Source organism: Macrosteles quadrilineatus, unplaced genomic scaffold, assembly GCF_028750875.1.
Source record: "Macrosteles quadrilineatus isolate MER2022 unplaced genomic scaffold, UCM_ALF_1.0 Scaffold_2__2_contigs__length_208266976, whole genome shotgun sequence".
Lineage (NCBI taxonomy): Eukaryota > Metazoa > Arthropoda > Insecta > Hemiptera > Cicadellidae > Macrosteles > Macrosteles quadrilineatus.
In genome coordinates this window covers 152741220-152763752 of record NW_026542595.1, presented here as the reverse complement: position 1 = coordinate 152763752, position 22533 = coordinate 152741220, and the positions used below count along the sequence as shown (strand labels likewise).

General features: G+C 32.2%; 2 protein-coding genes across 5 annotated transcripts in view; one reads left to right on the top strand and one right to left on the bottom strand.

Moving 5' to 3' along the window:
• Nucleotides 1–22533, top strand: part of LOC128987071 (oocyte zinc finger protein XlCOF6-like) — a 74218-nt gene that overhangs the window by 49760 nt on the left and 1925 nt on the right. The window contains exons 5-6 of one of the 4 annotated variants that reach the window (XM_054407760.1): nucleotides 13791–15015; nucleotides 15862–16287. The exons of 1 other annotated variant lie outside the window; for it this stretch is intronic. In XM_054407760.1, coding sequence (XP_054263735.1) covers nucleotides 13791–15015; nucleotides 15862–15884 — 1248 coding nt within the window. In that variant the 3' untranslated portion in view covers nucleotides 15885–16287. Of the gene's footprint in view, nucleotides 1–1688; nucleotides 3016–8484; nucleotides 9812–13790; nucleotides 15016–15861; nucleotides 16288–22533 lie in introns of those variants that run through there. 2 more of the 4 variants (XM_054407758.1, XM_054407759.1) reach the window with 2 other exon arrangements.
• On the bottom strand, nucleotides 17577–21900 carry LOC128987072 (uncharacterized). Its single transcript, XM_054407763.1, has 2 exons — nucleotides 21761–21900; nucleotides 17577–19139 (listed from the first exon to the last, which is right to left on the bottom strand). Exon 2 carries the CDS (start codon nucleotides 19131–19133, stop codon nucleotides 18240–18242), a length of 894 nt encoding a protein of 297 aa, XP_054263738.1. The 5' UTR covers nucleotides 19134–19139; nucleotides 21761–21900; the 3' UTR covers nucleotides 17577–18239.

Here is a 22533-nt window from a genome sequence, read left to right as displayed (position 1 = left end):
AAGTGCTGGAGACAAGAAAATTTATATCATGCTTTCTCAACTTTCCACACTCGCCTGCGGCTCAAAGATAAACATTTCTCTCATGTGCAGCAAAGTGCCATTTCAAACACTAGTTACACAAATAACTATTGAGTTTCATTGTTCCTCATAAGAAGACTATCTGACAAAAACCATGCTGAGGCATCCTTCATTGCGTTTTGGGTTGGTTCTTGTAATTTCGCTACTGCTCTGCCCTTAGCGAAGAAAGTTATATCTGCTGTATATTAAATGAAAATTGTTAATAGGAATTAAAATCAAGGTTCAAGTACAGACTGCTGAGGCACTCCACAATCCACTATAACCTCGTTTGACATCTCATTGTGAACAAAGACAATCTGTCTTCGGCTACTAAGATATAAAAAAACTGAAGAGCAGTATGCACAAGGCCATTGTGTTGAATTTACATTAGATCACCTTTGTTGTTGTAGCCTGTAATCAAAAACTGTAGTTAAGATGTTCGTGTTACCCTATGCATTTCGCTAGCTTGTGTGGCATCTTCATGGTTCTTATCACTTATAGTCTATACCTGACGATAGTTTATAACATATTGTTATATTTTAAAACTGATTAAAAGATAAAATATAAAATCTGCCATTTTTCTCAATATTTAAGGAAGTTTTATAAATTTAACTTGCACATTGACATCTACAACTCCAACTTCTTTGCCAGGGTAGGTGGATTCTATAACACCTTTCGATCACATGGCTCTTGGTTCTCTGTTTTCTGCAATTAGTACTCTGGATACCCACTATGTTTCCTCGATTGATAAGCCATTTTGAAATGTTTATTTAGCAGAGGAATGTATTCATGTCCCAATCCTTTCTTGTATTTGAGTGTTGGATAAAGTGAGTCGGACTTGGAACTGGTCTGACTAATCCTTGGTTATTGGCATTTTAATAAATGGTCTTGCTTGAGAAACAGCAAGCCTCATATAGCTATGTTGGCTCATGTTGCCTCTTGTAGGCGTTACCACACTACCATAGACAGAGCCAGGTATTGTACCAACCTTGCAACCTTGCATTCATTTTCAGCTTATAATATGCACCAAAAGTGCTTAGGAATGATATATTGGGCCTTCATCTTATGAGGAATCAAAAGAAACCATCACTGTTTCGAAACAACGACCGAGTCAACCGATATGCCCATCTAAACTCACACAATCGAAAGTCGTTTCGGCGCAATATATCGTCACTTAGCACTTTTTATGAGAAACAATGATATATTGTTCCATAGCACTATTCAGGAAAAAGACACACAACACTTCTCATAGCACTGAAAGGGTTAAAGTTTTTTTAAGGGAATAGTCTTAACACTGGTCTTGTTACTATCCAACGTCGATCTGTAGTTAGAAAACTCTTCAGTTATCAATAACTCAATGATAGAATTAATGCCATCTGGGTCTGAATCTTGCTTGGAATGAAACCTGCAAATTTAGAAGGCTAGCACTATGTAACCATTCGGCTACACAGTCAATTTAATTAAGCAATCTGAAAAATATTAGAACAATTTTTGAATATCCTCTGAATTATTCATTTGACTAATTTCAGGGTGAATGAACACATTTACGTTGAGAAAAAGCTATTACACTCTATGGTTCATTTTTAAAATATGATTTATTATTGCGTATCAATGGGGTGTTGTTTTTACAGGGCAGAAGGTATTTTTCTCAAGGGAAAACCACTCTAAACCAAGTTCCCGAAACATCTTTAAACACTGAACTCCCACAAGTAGATGAAAAGAATATTCAGCCACATTTGAAGATGTTTGTCTGTGTTGATTGCAACAGATGTTACAGAATGGAACAACAGCTTACAAATCACAAGTGTGAGGATGTCAAAACATGCTCAGAAGATGACATACCCATCAGTGGTTTGAAATATAATCTCAATGCAACAAATCTACGCCACATATGTGAAATTTGTGGTAAAAGTTTAAAATCTAAAAAAACATTACAAGCGCATAAAGCTTGTCACAGTAATTCTTTTGCTTGTGCCAGCTGTAATATGCAATTTGATAAAAAATACCTCTTGATTAATCACTGCAGAAGTCATTTAGACCCTGTGGTAACCAATAAATATGCAGTTTGTAAGGCCAAAAATGGAAATAAACTCCCATTGCACCCCAAAATGAATTGTGGTTTCAAAACCTATCTCCACCCATGTTCACAGTGTGCAAAACGTTTTAAAACCAAGGTGGAGTTGAAAATGCACAATGTGACACATTCCTCAGAAAAGAATTACAAATGCACTCATTGTAAAAAGTTATTCAAACGTAAGAGCTCTCTAAGAAAACATTTCATTCTTTTACATACTCAGCCAAAGAATGAATTCTTTTGTGATGAATGTTCAAAGAGCTTTGTTTTGAAACAATTCTTACAACGTCATAAACGTATAGCTCATTCTAAAGATAGACCTTTATCTTGCGTAACGTGTGGGGCCACCTTCAAAGATAGAAAATATTTAAATATTCATTGTAATACACACACAGGAATAAAGTCATACTCATGTTCATTTTGCTCTAAGACATTTGCACAGTGGCCTCATTTAAAGAGACATGAACGCCTTCATACAGGGGTCAAGCCTTATATGTGCAACATTTGTGACAAATCATTCAATGATTCAAGTAATTTCAAAGTTCACCAGATCTTCCACTCAGGGATGAGACCTTTCAAATGTGAGGAATGTGGAAAAGCTTTTACTCAACGGAGTCATCTAAATACTCATAAACAAACTCACAACAAAGTAAAACCTTATAAATGTAACATCTGTGGAAACTCATTCAAAACAAAGCATGTTTTGAGAACTCATGTATTTTTACATTCTGATATCAAACCATTCAATTGTGAACATTGTGGTAAATCCTACGTTCAGCAAACAGCATTCAAACAGCACAAATGTCCGTTTTCCGCATGACAATCATATTTTGTATGGATTTTGTTTTTACTGTTTAATGCAAAATAAAAGGTGTTAAATTATGTTTACTGTATTTTACTCAACCTTAGATGTACCTCACTACTTTTGTTATGTTTTAGAAAATAATATTAAAATCATAGCCTCATTTTGTATGTGTATATATAAAATAAAACACAAGTTACAAGGTTGCTCAAATTTAAAGTTAATAATAATGGCTTATAATAGAAAATGAATATGCAGTATTAGCAACAATCAAGAATCTTAACTTATTAAAGGGCATAAAACATAAGCTTTTAAACTAAATAGTACGAGGTATATTCGGAAAGTATGTTCCGTTTTTAAATTTCTCCGTTCCAGCGCTGTGTATGTGCATCTATTGGCAAGCCTGCACCGGAAATTCGGCAAAAATTGGACGTGTTTACATTCGGTACTGAGCATTCAAAATGGTGCCGCCGACTGTGAAGTGTGTGCTGTAATTAGGGTTTTAACTGCTAAAGGTGTGAAAGCTATTGAAATTCGTCAAAAGATCAGTGAAGTGTATGGCGAGAACATTATGAGTGACGGAATGGTACACAAGTGGGTAAGGCTTTTAAAGATGGCCCCACTAACTTTTATGATGAGCAACGCACTGGGTGCCGTCATTACTGTCACCAGTACCTAGTGCGTTTTTCATCATGAACGTTACTTATCATGACGACGTTTTACTTATCATGAACGTTTTACATCATGAACGACTATAAACTGTGACTATAAACCTGTAGGTATATATAGTCAATGGTCTTACCGTGAAACCTCGGTATATAAAGTATATAAAGAATAGCTAGGAGTAATAGCTACTTCCCTTTAGGGAAATTCGCTAATAGTCACTGAGGTTACTGAAACATTATTAACAAGTTATTTTTACATGTAGGCCTATTATGTAGGCTAAATTACAATTTTACACAAATAAAATATTTATGTTACAATACAAAATAATAAAACTCAACTATGTTGAAAATTGATTTTATTATTTTTTTTAACATATATTGTCTTTTTCAATGTAACGCATATAGGCCAACTAACAAGGGAATTCAGCTAACTTGAAAATCGGGTATAATGTGTCTTGCTAGTAACTTAATGAATGAGGTTTAAATTGGCAAAACTTATATTTTGTTTGTTTGGAGGTAAACTTAACACTAAAACAAGGTCGTATACCAATTTTTTTTAATCGCCATTTTTAAAGATAAAAATCACGTTTTCCTCTGCCATTTTGAAACAGCTTGACTGATATGGCTAATATCTGGCAAATTTATGAGTAACATTATAACGAGGTTTCATACTAAATTTCATGATATTTGAACGAAAAACGCATAGTTTATAGCTTAGTTACCATGTTTTAAATTAATTAATTATTTATTAAAATCGACAAATATTATCTCAAATTTAAGAAGTTGCCCAAAGGTACTTTGTAAGTACCCGCTATTTGCTGCATCAAAATACTACCAAAATTAAATATCAACAATAAAAAACCCTAAATAGAACAAAACAAGGTTCAAGGAAAATTTGGCTGCCAGACTATTCCCAAATTTACAAATTAACTAATTACAAAAGATTTTTTTTATTATTTGATGATCAATACCTCAAACTTTTTGAAACCCAAAAATTAATATGTTCCATGACAGCCTGTTTAAAAAAAACATATATATAACAGATATAACAGCCTGTTACTGACTGTTTTCATATGAAAACATAAAACATAACATAATAATCACTAAATATATAGGACTTTGATGAGACTTTTTTATAATTAAAATTACTCATTTTTTTTGGGGGGGGGGGGGGTCTATAACTCACTTATTAAACATCCTAAGATTTGAATTATAATTTGCATAAATGCCTTTGGTTTATCGAGCATTTTGATACCAATAACAGTAGAAAATAACTACAGAATATTCCTAGGAAGAATTTTGTATAAATTATTAATTTATTAGAAACCCCTCTTTATTATAGAGAAAAAATAATAAAAGTTATTTTTTACGCTTTGTTGTGACACTATCCTTGATCCAACAAGGATCCCTATAGGTGCATTAGAATCACAATGTCAATCCCTACAACTTGAGTAACATGTATGTATACATGTAACATGTATCATGGGCTTTTTTCAGAGATATTAACACAAAGTTAAAAAAAAAGTAGAGTTAGAACACATTTTTTATCTAAATTATTAACATTAAAAAGAGATACTGGCCTTAAAACCCACAATATATAATTAAAATATGATATTTTCCTGCATGGAATTTCACTGTGAGTATTTTAAAAGTTTTTGCACTGCTGTAGATAGCATGGTATTTTCATATAATAGTTTAAAGTAAAAGCTTACACCGTAAATTACGTTTTCCGCCATTTTCCAAGATGGCGGCTATTGCCCAAGGGTACCGGTACCAAAAAATTACCTGGTGGTTTTATGGTCTACATACCCTAAATAACTCAAATCAACAATAAAAAAAAACTTAATAGAACAAAACCAGGTTAGGGACAAAATTGTAATTTAGCTGCCGCTGCCAGACTAATAAGAGATATATTTTTAAAGCAAATTATATAATTGTAAAAACAATATCAAGAGAGTTTGAAATGCTGAGTTTGTTTTAAGTGTTCTGCATAATCACTTGTGGCATTTTAGACTAAAATTTAATCATTGCATAATAAACATATCATTGCATTCTGACACATACTTTCTCCCATATGTTTGTTTGTCAACAGCATTTATCATGTGTAAGCGGTGAGAGTAAATATACGGAAATGGGATTAGTACAATTTTGTTCAAAATATAAAGGACTACACACTAAATTTTTATCAAAATAGTTCGGGCCATTTTTGTGAAAATCCTATTTTTCCGTTATTTTATGGGAAGATAACATAATTTACAATAACTTTTGAACCATAATTTTTACAAAAATGGGATTTGTACCATTTTGTTCAGAATATAAAGGACTATATCGTACAAAATTGATTTCCGGTTTTTTATGGGAAAATCCCCATTAAAAATCAAAATTTAAAAAGAAAAAAACGCCTAGAGATACCATGGATTAAAACCTAAGTACATATCAAATTTCATCAAAATCGGACCACAGGTGTAGTCCCTAGCTCTGTACACATCCAGTATCCAGACACACAGACACACACACACACACACACAGACATCACTTCGAAAACCACTTTTTTTGGGTCCAGGGGGGCCCAAAACGAATATATCAACTCAAAACTCAAACTCGAAAATTTTGACGAAAACAATACTTTTTCTCCATATACTATGAGGGGTAGAAAGTAATATTTGATTGGGTAATTCTTTTATTACTTTCTCCCCCTATACCATAGTATATGGAGAAAGTATTGTTTTTGTCAACATTTTCAGGTTTGAGTTTTGAGTGGATATATTCGTTTTGGGTCCCCCTGGACCCAAAAAAGTGGTTTTCGAAGTGATGTCTGTATGTGTGTGTCTGTGTGTTTGGATGTGTACAGACCTAGGGACTACAACTGAGGTCTGATTTCGATGAAATTTGGTATGTAGGTTTTAGTCCATGATATCTTCAGGGGTTTTTTTTATTTTTTTTTATTTTGATTTTTAATGGGGATTTTCCAATAAAAACCCATAAAAAACCAGAAAAATAGGATTTTCTCAAAAATGGCCCAAATGATTTTGATAAAAATTTAGTTTGTTGTAGCCCTTTAAATTCTGAAGAAAATGGTACAAATCCCCTTTCTGTAAAAATTATAGTTCAAAATTTATTGTAAATTGTGTTATTTTCCCATAAAAACCCCATAAAACAACAAAAAATAGGATTTTATAAAAAACCCAGTTTTGATTTACCATAGTATGTTATGGTCCTTACAATTTTCATAGTTTTTTTTCATTTTTTATAAATTTTGATTTTTAATGGGGATTTTCCATTAAACCCCCATAAAATAACGGAAAAAAGGATTTTCCTTAAAATAGCCCGAACGATTTTGATAAAAATTTAGTATGTTATAGTCCTTTATATTCTGAACAAAATGGTACAAATCCCATTCCTGTAAAAATTACGGTTCAAAAGTTATTGTAAATTATGTTATTTTCCCCATAAATAAAAGAAAATCTGATTTTCCCAGAAATGGCCCGATCAATTTTGATAAAAATTTAGTATGTTATTGTCCTTCAATTCTGAACAAAATTGTACAAATCCCATTTCCGTATATTTACTCTCATCGCTTACACATGATAAAGTTTGTTGACAAACTTATGGGAGAAAGTATTTGTCAGAATGCTGATCATGTTTATTTAGGTTGTAATCCATGATATCATAAATGTAGAAATTGATAGCGGTTTGGAATTCAAGCCTCGTAAAAAGAGTATTAGGATATTTATTACATATAGGCCTAAATCTAACAATATTTATCCGGTTCAGTAAAATATTATGAATTCCTTAACTTCTTCCCCAAAATGATATCAAGCCATAGCAATAAATTATTTGGAAAAAGCGAAATAAGACATTCTTACATGTTTGTCAACAAGTGAGGTCAATATTTTTACTAGATTAACAATACAAGATAAAATCTTGTTGACAGATAATTTATGAGAGATTCCGGAGGAAATTTACACTTTGTTGTGTGTTTCCAAAAACCTGATCTTTGGGCCTTAAACTGAAAAAAATTTTATGGACAAGGCCATTGTGTTGAATTTTCATTAGATTACCTTTGTTGTTGTAGCCTGTAATCAAGAACGTAGGTAAGATGTTTGTGTTACCCTATGCATTTCGCTAGCTTGTGCATCTTCAGGGGTCTTCTTATGTTCTTATCACTTCGTATAGTCTCTACCTTATAAAAAAATATTTAGTATATACAATAGACAATAGTTTATAGCGTATTGTTATATTTTAAAACTAATTAAAGATCAAATCTGCCATTTTTATTGATATTAACGTAAGTTTTATAAATTTAATTTGCACATGGACACCTCCAACTCCAACGTCTTTGCCAGGATAGGTGGATTCTAAGACTTTTTGATCACATGCCTCTTGGTTCTTTGTTTTCTGCAAATAGTACTAGGGATACCCACCATTAGGTTTGCTCGATTGTAATTAACTAATTAATTGTAAGTAATTAATATTTAATCATTATATTTATCCCGCCTTACAGCTTTAAACCAAATATATTCAAAATTGGACAAAAATTATTCAAGTTATCGCGTTTACGAACGTATATATATATATAAATTTGAACGAATTGTGTTTTTTGCCTCTGGGGACATCAAAATAAAAAAGTAAATTAGTCCCGGGCCTACGTCTTACTGTGCCACCTACAGTAATAGCTACTTCCCTATTAGAGAAATTCGCTAACAGTTAAACAATCTAAAAAAACCTAAACAATTTTTTAATCCTCTGAATTACTCATTTAGAGCTTCAGTACTAATTTTAGGGTGGATGAACACATTTATGTTGTGAAAAAGCAATTAAACTCTAATGTTAATCTTTGAAATACGATTTATTTATTGCCTATCAATGGGGTGTTGTTTTTACAGGGAGGAAGGCATTTTTCTCCAGGGAAAACCACTCCATACCAAGTTCCCGAAACATCACTCAACACTGAACTCCCACAAGTAGATGAAAAGAATGTTCAGCCACATTTGAAGATGTTTGTCTGTGTTGATTGCAACATATGTTACAGAATGGAACAACAGCTTACAAATCACAAGTGTGAGGATGTCAAAACATGCTCAGAAGATGACATACCCATCAGTGGTTTGAAATTTAATTTCAAGGCAACAAATATACGACACATATGTGAAATTTGTGGTAAAATTTTTAAAACCAAACAATCATTACGAGTGCATAAAGCTTGTCACAGTAATTCTTTTGCTTGTGCCAACTGTAATATGCAATTTGATAAAAAATATCTTTTGATTAATCACTGCAGAAGTTATTTTGGCCCTATGGTAACCAAGAGAAAATGTGCAATTCGTAAAGACAAAATTGGAAAAGAACTCCCATTGCACCCAAAAATTAATTTTGGTTTCAGAACCTTACTCCATTCATGTTCACAGTGTACAAAACGTTTTCCAACCAGACAATCTTTGAAAAGTCACCTTCTATCACATTCCTCAGAAAAGAATTACAAATGTACTAATTGTAAAAAACATTTCAAAAATAAATCAGGACTCACGAAACATATACGAGCTATTCATGAACATGAAATATTTAAATGCAGTGAATGTTCACGAATATTTCATGATAAATCAGTTTTAAAACAACACATACTCAAAATGCATTCAAAAAATTACAATCACAGCAAGTGTGCTGAATGTGGAAAGTTTTTTAGAAGTAGATATGCATTGAAAATCCACACTCAGAGTCATATTGGTGTAAAATCTCATAAATGTTCATTCTGTGACAAAAAGTTTGGACAGTTGCCTCATTTGAAGAGACATGAACTTGTTCATACAGGAGTCAAGCCTTATATGTGCAACTTTTGTGACAAATCATTCAGAGATTCAAGTAATTTCAAAGTTCACCAGACCTTTCACTTTGGGTTGAGACCTTTCAAATGTGAGGAATGTGGAAAAAATTTTACTCAACGGAGTCATCTAAATACTCATAAAGAAAGGCACAACAAAGCAAGACCTTATAAATGCAACATCTGTGGAGACTCATTTAAAACAAAGGATGTTTTGAGAACTCATGTATTTTTACATTCTGATGTCAAACCATTCAATTGTGAACATTGTGGTAAATCCTACGCTCAACACACAGCATTCAAACGCCACAAATGTCCGTTTTCCGCATGACAATCATATTTTGTATGCATTTTGTTTCTACTGTTTTCATGCAAAATATAAGCTATAAAACTTGGTTTCCTCTTTTTTTACTAAACCTGAAATGTCTCTTCCTTCTATATATGTATATATATATATATTTATATAAGCACAAGTTATGAGTCGCCTCAAATTGAAAGTTTTATTGGCCTAGGATAGAATATAAATATATATATTTGCTATATATATTATAGATGTACATTATTAGCAACAGTCAAGAATCTTAACTTAATAAAAGGGCATAAAACATAAGCTTTCAAACTAAAATACAATTTTCTACTCCTCATATAACTCTGAGAGGAAAATAAAAGAGTTTTATTTTAAAGCCATTTATACATATAACTATAGTGGCATGTTTGGACATAAGTTCCTAAAAAGCTGAAAATAATGTAAAACAAACTATTGTAATATTTAAACAAACTCAGAATCTATTTGAAATGATAGATATCCCAGTACAACATATATTTTGTGTGTTGTTTGTCATAGTTTGCTTTTGTTGATATAATAAAATAATAAATAATTTATATTACTCCAGAGGTTTAACTCTGCTAAAGGCAGCAAACATGTTTGTGAATAAATATTGGTTTACTAAGGTAGTTTTGGTATTTTGGTTAATGATAATAAAAAGGATTCCCTGATTTAAATATTGGAAATTGTCTTCTTCAAAATATGAAAAGGCAAATAAATGTGTGTTTGAGATAAGCTTAGTTCTTGGTCAAAACCGCTCAATTAGCACCCCGACCCAGTTATAATTTTTTTAGTCGATGCTCCTTTTGTAAAGGTTTAACAAAATTAGTGAAAGGTAAAGGCATCCCATTGACCAAACTTAACGCTAGATTTGTTTCTGATCAACATAAAAAAACCACTATTAGCTTAGTGTAAGATTATGTGATGGTAATCCTCCTAAAGGTGTTATTGACTGCATATTCTATAAAAAAGGGCATAATCAACGGCTGATTTCTAACAATTTTGCGACTGGTTAGGATTCCTATACCCAGTTATCGAAACCAATTACGAAATTACTTTCCATCAGCATCTTCAACATGCATACTTTTGGTTAGTTTTAAAAAACGGAAACTACCTCTAGGTTTTACTGTTATATATGGATGCTCCCTTTACCACCGTGCATGCTAGGCTATATTATTTGAACCTTTTTTGCTTGGACAACAGGCAGTAAATGGTGAAAATCTCCTCCAAACAATATTGTTTTTCCGCCCATTGGAACAAATATTTCCTGTACAAACCTAATTATTTTTATTCCCAGGTTGTTTTCTAATAGTGGCCATTGAGGTTATTCCACTCCATAGAAAAACATTACAATAAATCACAAATTAAAAATGTTAGTAAATATACAAAAAAAGTGTAGAATAAACCCTGAACACATGGTTTGAAATCCAAACAAAGCAGAAGTTTTCCATCTAATCTTGAATAGTTTATTTTATTTATAGGTCGGCCGCTTAGAAAACGACCTCCTCCAGCATTGGTTTAGCATTAGCGCGCAGGTCGTTTTCTAAGCGGCCGACCTATAGTCAATATGGGTTTTTTTTGTTTGTTAAACATTTCTTCGACACAACATTAACAATAACCTTCAAATTAGGAGGATAAAAAACCTAATTTTTTTCATCCATTCTAAGTTCAATTCCTTTGATTTGAGCCATCTCCTATGATTCTACTACTTATCATACACCATTGACTAAGGAAACAAACTTTGTTTCCCTTGTCTGTGCATACGCTTAACTACTTTACTTAATAATACACAAAGTTTGCAAATTGTACAGTAAAATAATTGATTTCAACATTCTAAGGTGTATCTAAAAAGTCTCATTTCTTACAGGTAACCTGGTTTTATACAGTATAGTATACAGTACATTGCAGGTTTGACTGGCAAATGAGTAATCCAAATGTAATATTGCTTACTGGCTTAATGATAAATCACGATCATCTGTATTGAAGTAAACAAATATCAGCAGTAAATTGCTTCTAATGATTTTATTATGGAGAACATTTTAAGTTATATCTAATTTTGTGTTAAAATATGGGGAATGTAACTATTTTTTCCGCCGTCACGGGATTGAGACCTTTAATTTGAGCCCTCTCCCGTCGTTTTACGACTTCCCAGTCACCCACAATTTTAACACAAAGAATCTGCTTGCGTAATTAATATATAGATTGTAGAAAATATCAAGAGAGTTTGATACGATTTTGCAATTTTACTGAGTTTGTTATACATTTTCTGCGACATCACTAAGTGGCTTTTATGACATTGTTTCTTGCATTGTGATACATTAGGTTAAGTTTGTAATAATCTTGACAATGTCATCTGTTTTTTAGCTGTGCTATGATTCAAAACGTTAATGTGAAAATAAATCATTTTTTATTTGTTTATTTATTTGGAATTCAAGCCTAGTAAATAAATAGTTTTTTGTGTAACTTGTGGGTGAAATGGCACATAGCTGCACATGAGAGAAAGGCCGGCAAAAGTTGTGAAATAGTAATGAATTTCAGCCGAAGGTCGGGAATAATCTAACCCTTCAAAATTAGGGATGAACGGGTCACAAAACTTTGAACCAAATTTTCAGGATCGTGTATTCCCGATCATTGGGACGGGATTACATATGAGGGGTCTGCGATGCACCGAAAATGCATAGGAATTCCGATTCGATTCAGTGATGATCAATACAATATACAATACAATTCACAGGGAATCAGTATACACATACGTTATTGAAATCGTATCCATATATGTTATTGAATCAGTATCCATATACGTTTTTGAATAAGTATATACGATATTGAATCAGTATCCATATAAAAAAAATCTGATAGAGTAAGCTATCTTTTTGAACAAGAAAAGCTTTTAACCTATAATCAGTTGCATGTATACTGTTTGATTATGTTTGTTTTTAAATGTCCGTAAATGTTTAATATGAAACCTGTCAATAGAATATCTCGATCAGCACAATATTACCTGTTAGCAGAAAGCTTTTTTTAAAAAGGAAACTAGTAGGCATCAGTTTTGTTGTCTTGGTCCAAAATGTTTTAATGCGATTGTAAAAATGTTCGGTAATGAAGTTTATAATGATGAAAGGTCTGTGATAAAGTCAAAAGCTTTGTTGTTTTCTATCAATCATAATATAGCATAAATAATCTGTAACTTATTTTTAGCTTTGTTTTAGATTAATACCTAACTATTTATATTTGCATGTATAGAATTTATATTGTCTTTCTAAAAAAGCATGTTCTTATTAAATTTATTCTAATTTGTTTATTTATAGCATAAGTATTATTTATATGATTAAAACTGTTGCAATAGGAAATGTCTACTCACTGTTCTGTAAAAGTGATAAAGGAGGGAAAATGAACTGTTTGCTGCCAGAAACAAAAAAATTAAATGTATTAATAAATATGTATGTTTTTCATCTCGCCCGTGCTTTGCATGGCACATTTTTTGTAATTAATTTAAGAATTGCATGAATAAAATTGTTTGAATTGATTTGAATTGAATATATGTTATTGAATCAGTATCCATATACGGTATTGAATCAGTATTTGGGGTAGCAAGCTGGTGTAGTGGGTAGAGCGTGGTACTTGAGTCCCTGAGGTCCCGGGTTCAATTCCCGCCAAGTTACCAATGGATTTTATGTAAGTGATAATGCCGCAACCCCTAGGTCTAGCCTGAAGTATTTGTGAAAAACAATCCCAGGCTCGTGCCTAGCCTCCTAGGAAAAAAATTTAATCGGTATCCATATACATTTTTGAATCAGTATTCGTAGGTTATTGGTATCCTTATACATTTCTGAATCAGTATCCATACGTTATTGAATCAGTATCCATATGAAAAATGTTAATACAATTTTTAAATATCCTCTGAATTACTCATTTAGAGCTCCAGTACTATTATTAATAATATCAGGGTGGATGAACACATTTATGTGTGAAAAAGCAATTGAACTCTAATATTAATTTTTGTAAATATTATTTATTATTGCGTACCAATGGGGTGTTTGTTTTTACAGGGTCAAAAGTGTGTTTCTGCAGGGAAAGAACAGGTAAACCAACTTCCTGAAACATCACTCAACACTGAACTCCCACTAGTAAAGAAAAAGAATATTCAGCCACATTTGAAGATGTTTGTCTGTGTTGAATGTAACAGATGTTACAGAAGAGAAGAACAACTTACAAATCACAGGTGTGAGGATGCCAAAACATGCTCAGATGATAATATACCTGTCAGTGTTTTGAAACATAATCTCAATGCAAGAAATCTACGCCACATATGTGGAGTTTGTGGTGGAAGTTTTAAGACTAAAGATTCATTACAAACTCATGAAGCTCAACACGGAATATCCTTCTCTGGTGCCAGCTATAATACAATATTTAGTAAAAAGTCTGCTTTAGTTAATCACAGTAGGAATCACTTACATCCAGAAGCAACCAAGAAATGTAGAGTTTGTGGAACTGACATTGGAAAATTTAATCAGTGTCAAAAAGCCATTTGCTTTTCCAAAATATTTCCCTTTTCTTGTTTGGGATGTACAAAACGTTTTAAAACCAAGGAGGAGTTGAAAACACACAATGTGTCACATTTCACAGAACAGGAATACAAATGCACTCATTGTAAAAAGTCATTCAAATATGAGAGTTATCAAGGAATCCATATTGATCTTTTACATACTCAGCCAAATAATAAATTCTGTTGTGACAAATGTTCAAAGAGCTTAAATTTTCATAAAATTAAAGCTCATTCTAAAAATAGACATTTATCTTGTGAAACATGTGGAGCCACCTTCAAGGAAAAGAAATTTTTAAGAATTCATTGTCTCACTCACACTGGAATGAAGTCATACTCATGTTCATTTTGCTCTAAGACCTTTGCACAGTTGCCTCATTTAAAGAGACATGAACTTGTTCATACAGGGGAGAAGCCTTATATGTGCAACATTTGTGACAAATCATTCAGAGATTCAAGCAATTTCAAAGTTCACCAGACCTTTCACTTTGGGTTGAGACCTTTCAAATGTGAGGAATGTGGAAAAGATTTTACTCAATGGAGTCATCTAAATACTCATAAACAAACTCACAACAAAATAAGACCCTATAAATGTAACAGCTGTGGAGACTCATTTAAAACAAAGGATGTTTTGAGAACTCATGTATTTTTACATTCTGATATCAAACCATTCAATTGTGAACAATGTGGTAAATCCTACGTTCAACATACAGCATTCAAACGGCACAAATGTATGTTTTCAGAATGACAATCATATGCTTATGCATATTTTTTAAAGTTTTTTTACAATATAAAAGTCATAACATTATGTTTACTTTATTTTGATAGACCTGAGAATTTTCTAAGAATATATTGAAGTTAAAGCCTTGAATACATACAATTAAATAAGTTAATCTAGCTATATATTAATAGGAAAGCATCTATAATATTAAAACGAAACTGTGTTTTTTTATTTCACGATTCTGAATCAACCACTCGACGGATTTTCATGATTTTTGTGTTGAAAGAAAGATAATTTTGAGAACTAGGGAATGTCGAAGCCATAATTTTAGTTTAGCCGGGTCCCAGTTTTTCAGAAATTAAGTTTTAATTTTTAAAAAGTCTAGCAGCCGACGCTAAGATTCTAAACTAGCTTTTGGCATAAAATAATTTGCTTAACATAACAGCTGTAAACATTCAGCTTTTGTGTCACAAATTCAGCATTTGGATAAAAATGCAAAGACATACTAAGGGTTGACTTATTTATACTATGTGTAATGCAAATCATTGGTAGCTGGTTAAATATAAACTATGGAACTATGAGGTTATTTTATTTACTCTTATTTTGTCATTGATTATAGGAAATAAGTAAGATTAGTAAAGATAATTAGACCTCAGTTTTAACCAAAATTAATTAAACCACAGTACAAATCGAGGCTCTGTACACGAGTCTTAACAAAAAAGGATAAATGCAAATTATTTTACTGCTCTACTTTTCAAGGAAAGATTAGAAAAATAACAATGTTTACATGTCTTAATTCTTAATGGTAGCTTTTTTTACAATTAATGTTTGTCTGCGTTAACTTTGTTTGGATTAGGCCCGGAAATATTGGTGCCATAAAAAGAAGATCAAGAATAATCAGGAATCACGATTTTAAATTACCACCACAACCTCAGCCTGGTTTTATACAAAGATAAACAGATGGATGACATAGATTCAACACAACGTCAACATTGACCTAGGATACTGCAATTATACAAACCATCCTTTTATGAAATCGTGTTCAGTTGTGGTTACGTTTAGGGGCGCCTATATCAGTGCCCCTAAACGTGAAAATATCACTTTTATTTCAACTACGAATATATTGTAGTTTAAATTAACTAATATGGGAAATTACGATGTACGTTTATTCAATGAGGGTGGGTAATTATCAAGGATAGAACTGATAACGGTATGGATAATAAACATTGACAATTACTTCATTAGCTTTACTAGCGTGTTTACTTTTTATATTCCTGCTACATGTGACCAGTTCTTTTTTTCAAATGAATGTTATTTGAACCAAACAGCTGTTTCAAAACAAACTGTTATTGTTTTTACTTTTCTTTGTTTACACTTATTTATTTGGCAATTAATGCAGTGAAATTGATGTAAAGGATAGGGGTGACGATTAGTTTTGATGTTAGGACACCAAAGTTAAATTATGTGTACTATGAATTTTAATGGATATTATCGTTTTATTTTAGGTCGTTTCTATTCAGACTTACTGGATTGTGTATAGCAGTTGTATTTTGGTGATAATAATTATGGAAGAGGCAGGTATGCTATGGAAGGTGGTATCGTTGACTAGGTCTATACACTTCTCAATTGACTATTACTCTCTCTACCGTAGGCTACTTATGGGTACACTTCCATATCCGTTGGCACAAACAACCGAATGAAAATATTGATCGATATATCGTTTGGTTAGTAAGGTAAGATTAACCCAACCAAACGATATATTGAAATAAACAATCGAATAATCAAAATTACTCATTTGGTTGTTTGTGCCAACAGATATGGAAGTGTTCCCCTACCGTACTTATAATCAGTGTGCGTCTGTGCGAATCGGCTGCAAATCTCACTTCAACGCTTTTCACATCGTAAAAACTGCAGAATTTCTGTTTTATTGTAAAATTATCGGATTTAAAATGCATATCGTATAGGCCTATGTTGGAATAAAAACATATTTGGTCACACAACATTTGTTTACAAGATGATTTTTCACATTAAAACTGCAAGAAACTTTGCCTTTATTTGTGTAAACTAGCTGATCTGAATTGTACGCGGTTTTAACTGACTACTGAATTCCCGTACGTAGGACGGGCTAACACCTCGTGTTTCTTTAAAACCTGTTTTCTCAGCTCCTGTTCATCACATGGAAAATCTACGCATACTGTTAGAAAGATATTTTCCTGTAGATGTGCAGAACCCCTTTAAAAATGTAAATAGGCTCAAATATGAGCACAAAAAATGAATTTAATATTTTAACAAAATTAACATGGGCTTTATGAGTTGCCATGCTGGTGACGAATTAACAACAAAATATAAACAGAAAATCAAAACAAATGGAATAAATTACAATCACATATTTTTATTTACAGCATGGGGTGAAAATAGATGTAATAAATTAAAATAAGCTAAAAAATAAGCCCAAAAAATGTATTTTAAATATTTAAAAATTAACATGGGCCTCATGGGTTTACCATGCTGGTGACAACAACAAATCAAAAAACAAGCAAAACAACAAGTAAAAAATCAAAACAAACGGAAAAAATTCCAATCACAAGTTTTATTTTTACGAGACTCAGCACATTACATTTTGATGTTAAACCATTTATTTGTTAAAATCGTGGCAAATCATTTGTTCAAACCATAGCATTCTAACACCACAAATTTTTCTTATTTACAAACTTAAAAACATTAACATTAAACATTATTTGTCTTATTTATTTTGAATTTGATAACTGTATATCCATCCATCTATTTGCAGGTGACATTTTTTAAAGGGCACAAATTTTGAAATAATTATCTGATGTGTGAAAGAGCATTACAATTGTTTGTACTGTGACAAATCTTTTTCCATGTGATCAAAGATTCCTTGATCAGCTACAAACCTCAAGACTTGTGGAAATTTTCTTGAAAAGTTTGTTCCTCTGTAAAACTTGATGATGTCTTCTTCTGTAATTTTCCCAGTAAACATCTTAGAAGAGTCTATGAGTTCATCATGCTGGGTGAGAGGAAGCATCATGCACACCATTGACAGCACTTGAAAACTGTTTTCGCAAACTTCTTCCTTTAAACTTTCAGAAGAATATCTTTCAGAACAACCATACTCTTCCAGTGTCGAATTCAGAGTGTCACAGTACACACAATAAAGTTCATTTAGATGATACTGAAGAACGTCATTGTTGCAACTCATCCAAGTGAAATTGATTACGGTATATCAGAAACAACAGAATCATAGCGAAACCCTTGGAAGTCAATCAGCCTTATGTCAGTTGGTCCTGGTCCAGACTGATTGTGCTTGAACATCATATTCGTTGTCCAACAATCTCCATGGATGAATGACTTGAACATTTTTTTATTTGTTTCTGCCATTTTCCTGAGACCCAATTCTCGCACATTATCCTTAGGATTCTCATTTAGTTCAACAAACTTCCTTATCGTCTCTAAGTACGGTTTGTACTCATCAAGACCTAGAACTTCTATACTTTTAATCAAACATTTTAACCCGACAAGTATATCGTGCATGAAAAGATTCAACTGCGAGTAATCACTGCTTTTTATCATTTTTTCTAAAACTCCTGGGAACTTTTCTATCAGTTCAGGATGCTGGTTGGCTAGAACAACTCCGGCTGCATGGAATTTTGCTGAAGCTGCAAAGTATTGTTTGCAGTGGTCAAAATCCAATTGTTTTTGTCTGTCGGCCATTGTGAACCCTAACTCACTCAAGTCCTCCAGAACGATTACTGAGCTCATAGGTGTGTGGTAAGCCTTTGGTGTTATCCAATCTTTGATAATATCAGCCAGTTTTGGGAGGTACAAGTAGTAAAAGCTGTATTCTGCCATTCCGAAAAGCTCGACGATTGCATCCACTAGACTATTGCTGATAGGTCCTTTGATTATTAAAGACTTATCTTTATCTCTGTTTTCCTCTCTGTATTTAACTTTGACTCGTAGAATTACACTTCCGTAGTTGTTTCCAGGAGCCACTCCTGCCGTTACATCATACCAGTTGATGGTAACAGGGGAAGCATCAGGACCATTCCCTTGCAGACACGTTGATAAGAATGTCTTGTTCAACCAATCTGGTATTGTCTGATCCATGTTTATCTGAAAACCAATAATCATAGTACCGGTACTAGTAAATCATCAACACCGTTTATGACTCAATCATTTAAAAACTTATTGAAAAAGTTATTACTAAACAAAAGGACCCACAATAAAGCTAGAACTGCCATAACTTATTTTTTAATGTAGATTAAGATAGGGTTAACTTAACCAAAGTTAGTTAAAATGTATTATTTGCATTCCATCCTCATAAATAATACGTGAAGGTGATTTCTACCAAACACTACTCCTCCGTTAATAATGGACGGATTTTTACAAACGATGTTTCAAAATTAAGTATTTTTTATAGACGCCCCCTTTTATCAATTCCTGTAATAAAAGTCCTCGGGCTTTGCCCAACAGGCCATCAATCAGGGCAATGCGAAACGCGTTAAATTGAAAAATAAATAACAGCAATTAAATTATACAGCTGATCGATCAAAATGTAAACATTTATGTTCTCCATAAGGATAACATGGGCACTTTCAAATCCACTGGGGTAGAGCCCAAGGGACTTTTTCAAAAATGTAAGGCCAGTTTGCAAATCTACGCGACACACTCTTTCCAATGAGACGGAAATTTAGACTTGGAACATTTTATATGCATCATCACACTTCATTTACTTTGTACTTACACCAAAAAATTTTGTCACACTGAGTATCAATCACCCTGTATAATATTCATGTTATATATAGTAGTTTTACAATTGAATTAAAATTGTTTTCACAATTAATTAATTAATTTAATTCATTATATATATATATATATGTGTGTGTGTGTCCAGGTTTTACCATGAGTACTACGGTAATAGCTACTTCCCTATAGGGAAATTCGCTAATAAGTCAATCAAAGACATTCAAAGTATATGTACTACAAACATCTAAGAAACAACACGGCACTGAATAACTTATTTCAGAATGATTTTTAATGATTTTATTTAGGCATGTGCGGAAGGCAAGTCGGGCTTATGCGGATTCGTGACTGTATTAAGTGTTTTAAAGTTAGATTAGATTAGGAAGGTAAAGTGTAGGTTATAGTGAACCGAGTTGATAATTTATACTACACATAGGCAGTTGTTGTGCCATTAAAATAGTGTGTTAAACTGTGTGTAAGTTAATATAAATTAATAACTCGGTTCACTATTAAAATAGTGTGTTGTGTTTAACACACTATACGGACAAAAATGACGGCTGTATAATTTCTGGTGTAGGCCTATAATTTGATAAAAATAAGAGGGTAATTGAATCAACTAAACAAAAACAACAAGCATTTAACAGTTGAAAATAAATACTAAAATGCAAGACAGAGCATGTAGCTGTTAAGTTGACCCCACAAGCCTATATAAGTTATCAATCAATCAATCAATTATTTAAGATGGGGACGCCACTATGTGCATATTTTAACCCAAATATGAGTGAAGGATGAGTGTAGGATAAGTGGCGCGATCTTGTAGTCTTTATATATAAAATATAAATGTTACCTAAAATATATTAGAGACTAGTGTTTTTTTTTCTAGATTGGTTTGAGCTATACCTAGTTAACTATACCCCCGCCACAACAAACCTGCAGACTAAGCGAATTTCCATTTTCCTGGCTGGATTTCTACTTAAATATTCCCTTAAAATTGTGAGATTTATTTCCTATTTAAATAACATTAATGAGTACCTACTTAGGATTGCTGCTACAGGGAAGGTATTGAGGTGTGGTTTTTTTTATTGAAATGTTGATAGCTTGGTATGGAATTAACAAAATTTCCAGATTTGATTAAAATATATCCATAAATAAACAAACTACAAAATGTTATTTATTCTCCCTAAGAATAACATGGGAATTTTAAATTTAATTTTTTTTTATTATCTCTGTAACTGATAGGCATACAACAACGCTTCACAAAATTATTTCTTTTTTTATCTCTTCAAAATGGTTTGGTAAGAAATTGTGAAATTTTGTGTTTTAGGGTGGAAAATGGGAAAACCAAATTTTTACCCTATAAACTCCCGTTCCCATAGTACAATCATGCTCGTAATGTAACACGTTTGTACCAAATTTAAAAAAATCGGATCATTTTTGCTCGAGTTATCACGCTAACAAACACATAACATATATATATATATTTGAACGGAGGATGTTTTTGGCCTCTGGGGACCTCAAAACGAAAAAGTAAACCGGTCCCGGGTCTTGGTCTTACCATTAGACCTACGTTAATAGCTTATTCCCTATATGGGAAATTTGCTAAAACTGCAAGAGGTGATTAGGTGAAGTTGTACCTTTGTCCAATTTAACACACAATGCATACAATCGCAAGGGAAGTGTAAATCAGGTGATAAGTTATTTAACAGGAGGTTTATTACCTAAAAATTTGTGGATCTAGGGGAAAGCACAAGATGTAAAATATCAAGCATTAATAATATTTTATTAATGCTACGTAAAACTAGTATCTAAAATGGATATTAGTTGTAAAAGATGCATTCAAGATTAAAATTATACTTTGTAGTGCTTAAAAAATTGTTTTAAACTATTGGATATAAATTCTACTTTTATTTTTGTTGAAATGACAAATTCAATCAATCCATAAATGTTTTTAACTAACCATAAATCAGGCAAGCAATATAATATAAACTCACGTCTTAGTCATAAAGTAGTGATTTCTTGCTGTACAAAACGCTATTCAACTGAGCATTGAACTATGAGAGATAAACACAACTACAGTATCTAGTCAAAACTGTTGTGAAAGATTGAAACTGGGTCCCTTTGCAGCTTTAAGTTCCAAAGTCGCTGTGTGCACACAAACATTATCTTGCATATACAAGTATCTTAGATTAGATCAAGTACTCTTTATGCCTAGGTACTAAACATTTTGAGATAAATTATTATGTTAACAGTATTGTTGGCTACATATTTACGTAACCACTAGGATAGAAAGTTTTTGTCCTTTATTCAATTAAATTGAAGAGAATAGTTTGACAAATAATTTTACTGCTTACAATTTTCTTTTTGAGATTATTTGAATAATTATTGATTAAATCAAAGGTTTTATTGAAACAAAAACATTACATAAGCATGAACTGGTTTCTTGTTAATATTGTTAAATCAATATTTCAATTTTGCTTCTGAAAAGATAATTTTTATAATTTATTGTGTTGAAAATATGTTTTTGATAGCTATTTGTTGTATTCCTCCATACAAAATTGGGTAAAATGTACCAATTAATTATGTTCAATAATTATGTTCAATTACGTTTAAAGGACTCTCACACATTTGTTTAGCAAATTTCTGAAAAAATGAATTAGTTGTAGGTAAAGTAATTTAGATATATGGTCCCCCAAGCATAATAGTAGCAACTTTTTATTTAATGACATAAAAAATGTTTTTATGTGTAAATTCTATATTTCTTATG

Coding starts and splice junctions, on each gene's coding strand:
- LOC128987072 (XM_054407763.1), bottom strand. CDS start 19,133: ATGGATCAGACAATACCAGATTGGTTGAACAAGACATTCTTATCAACG.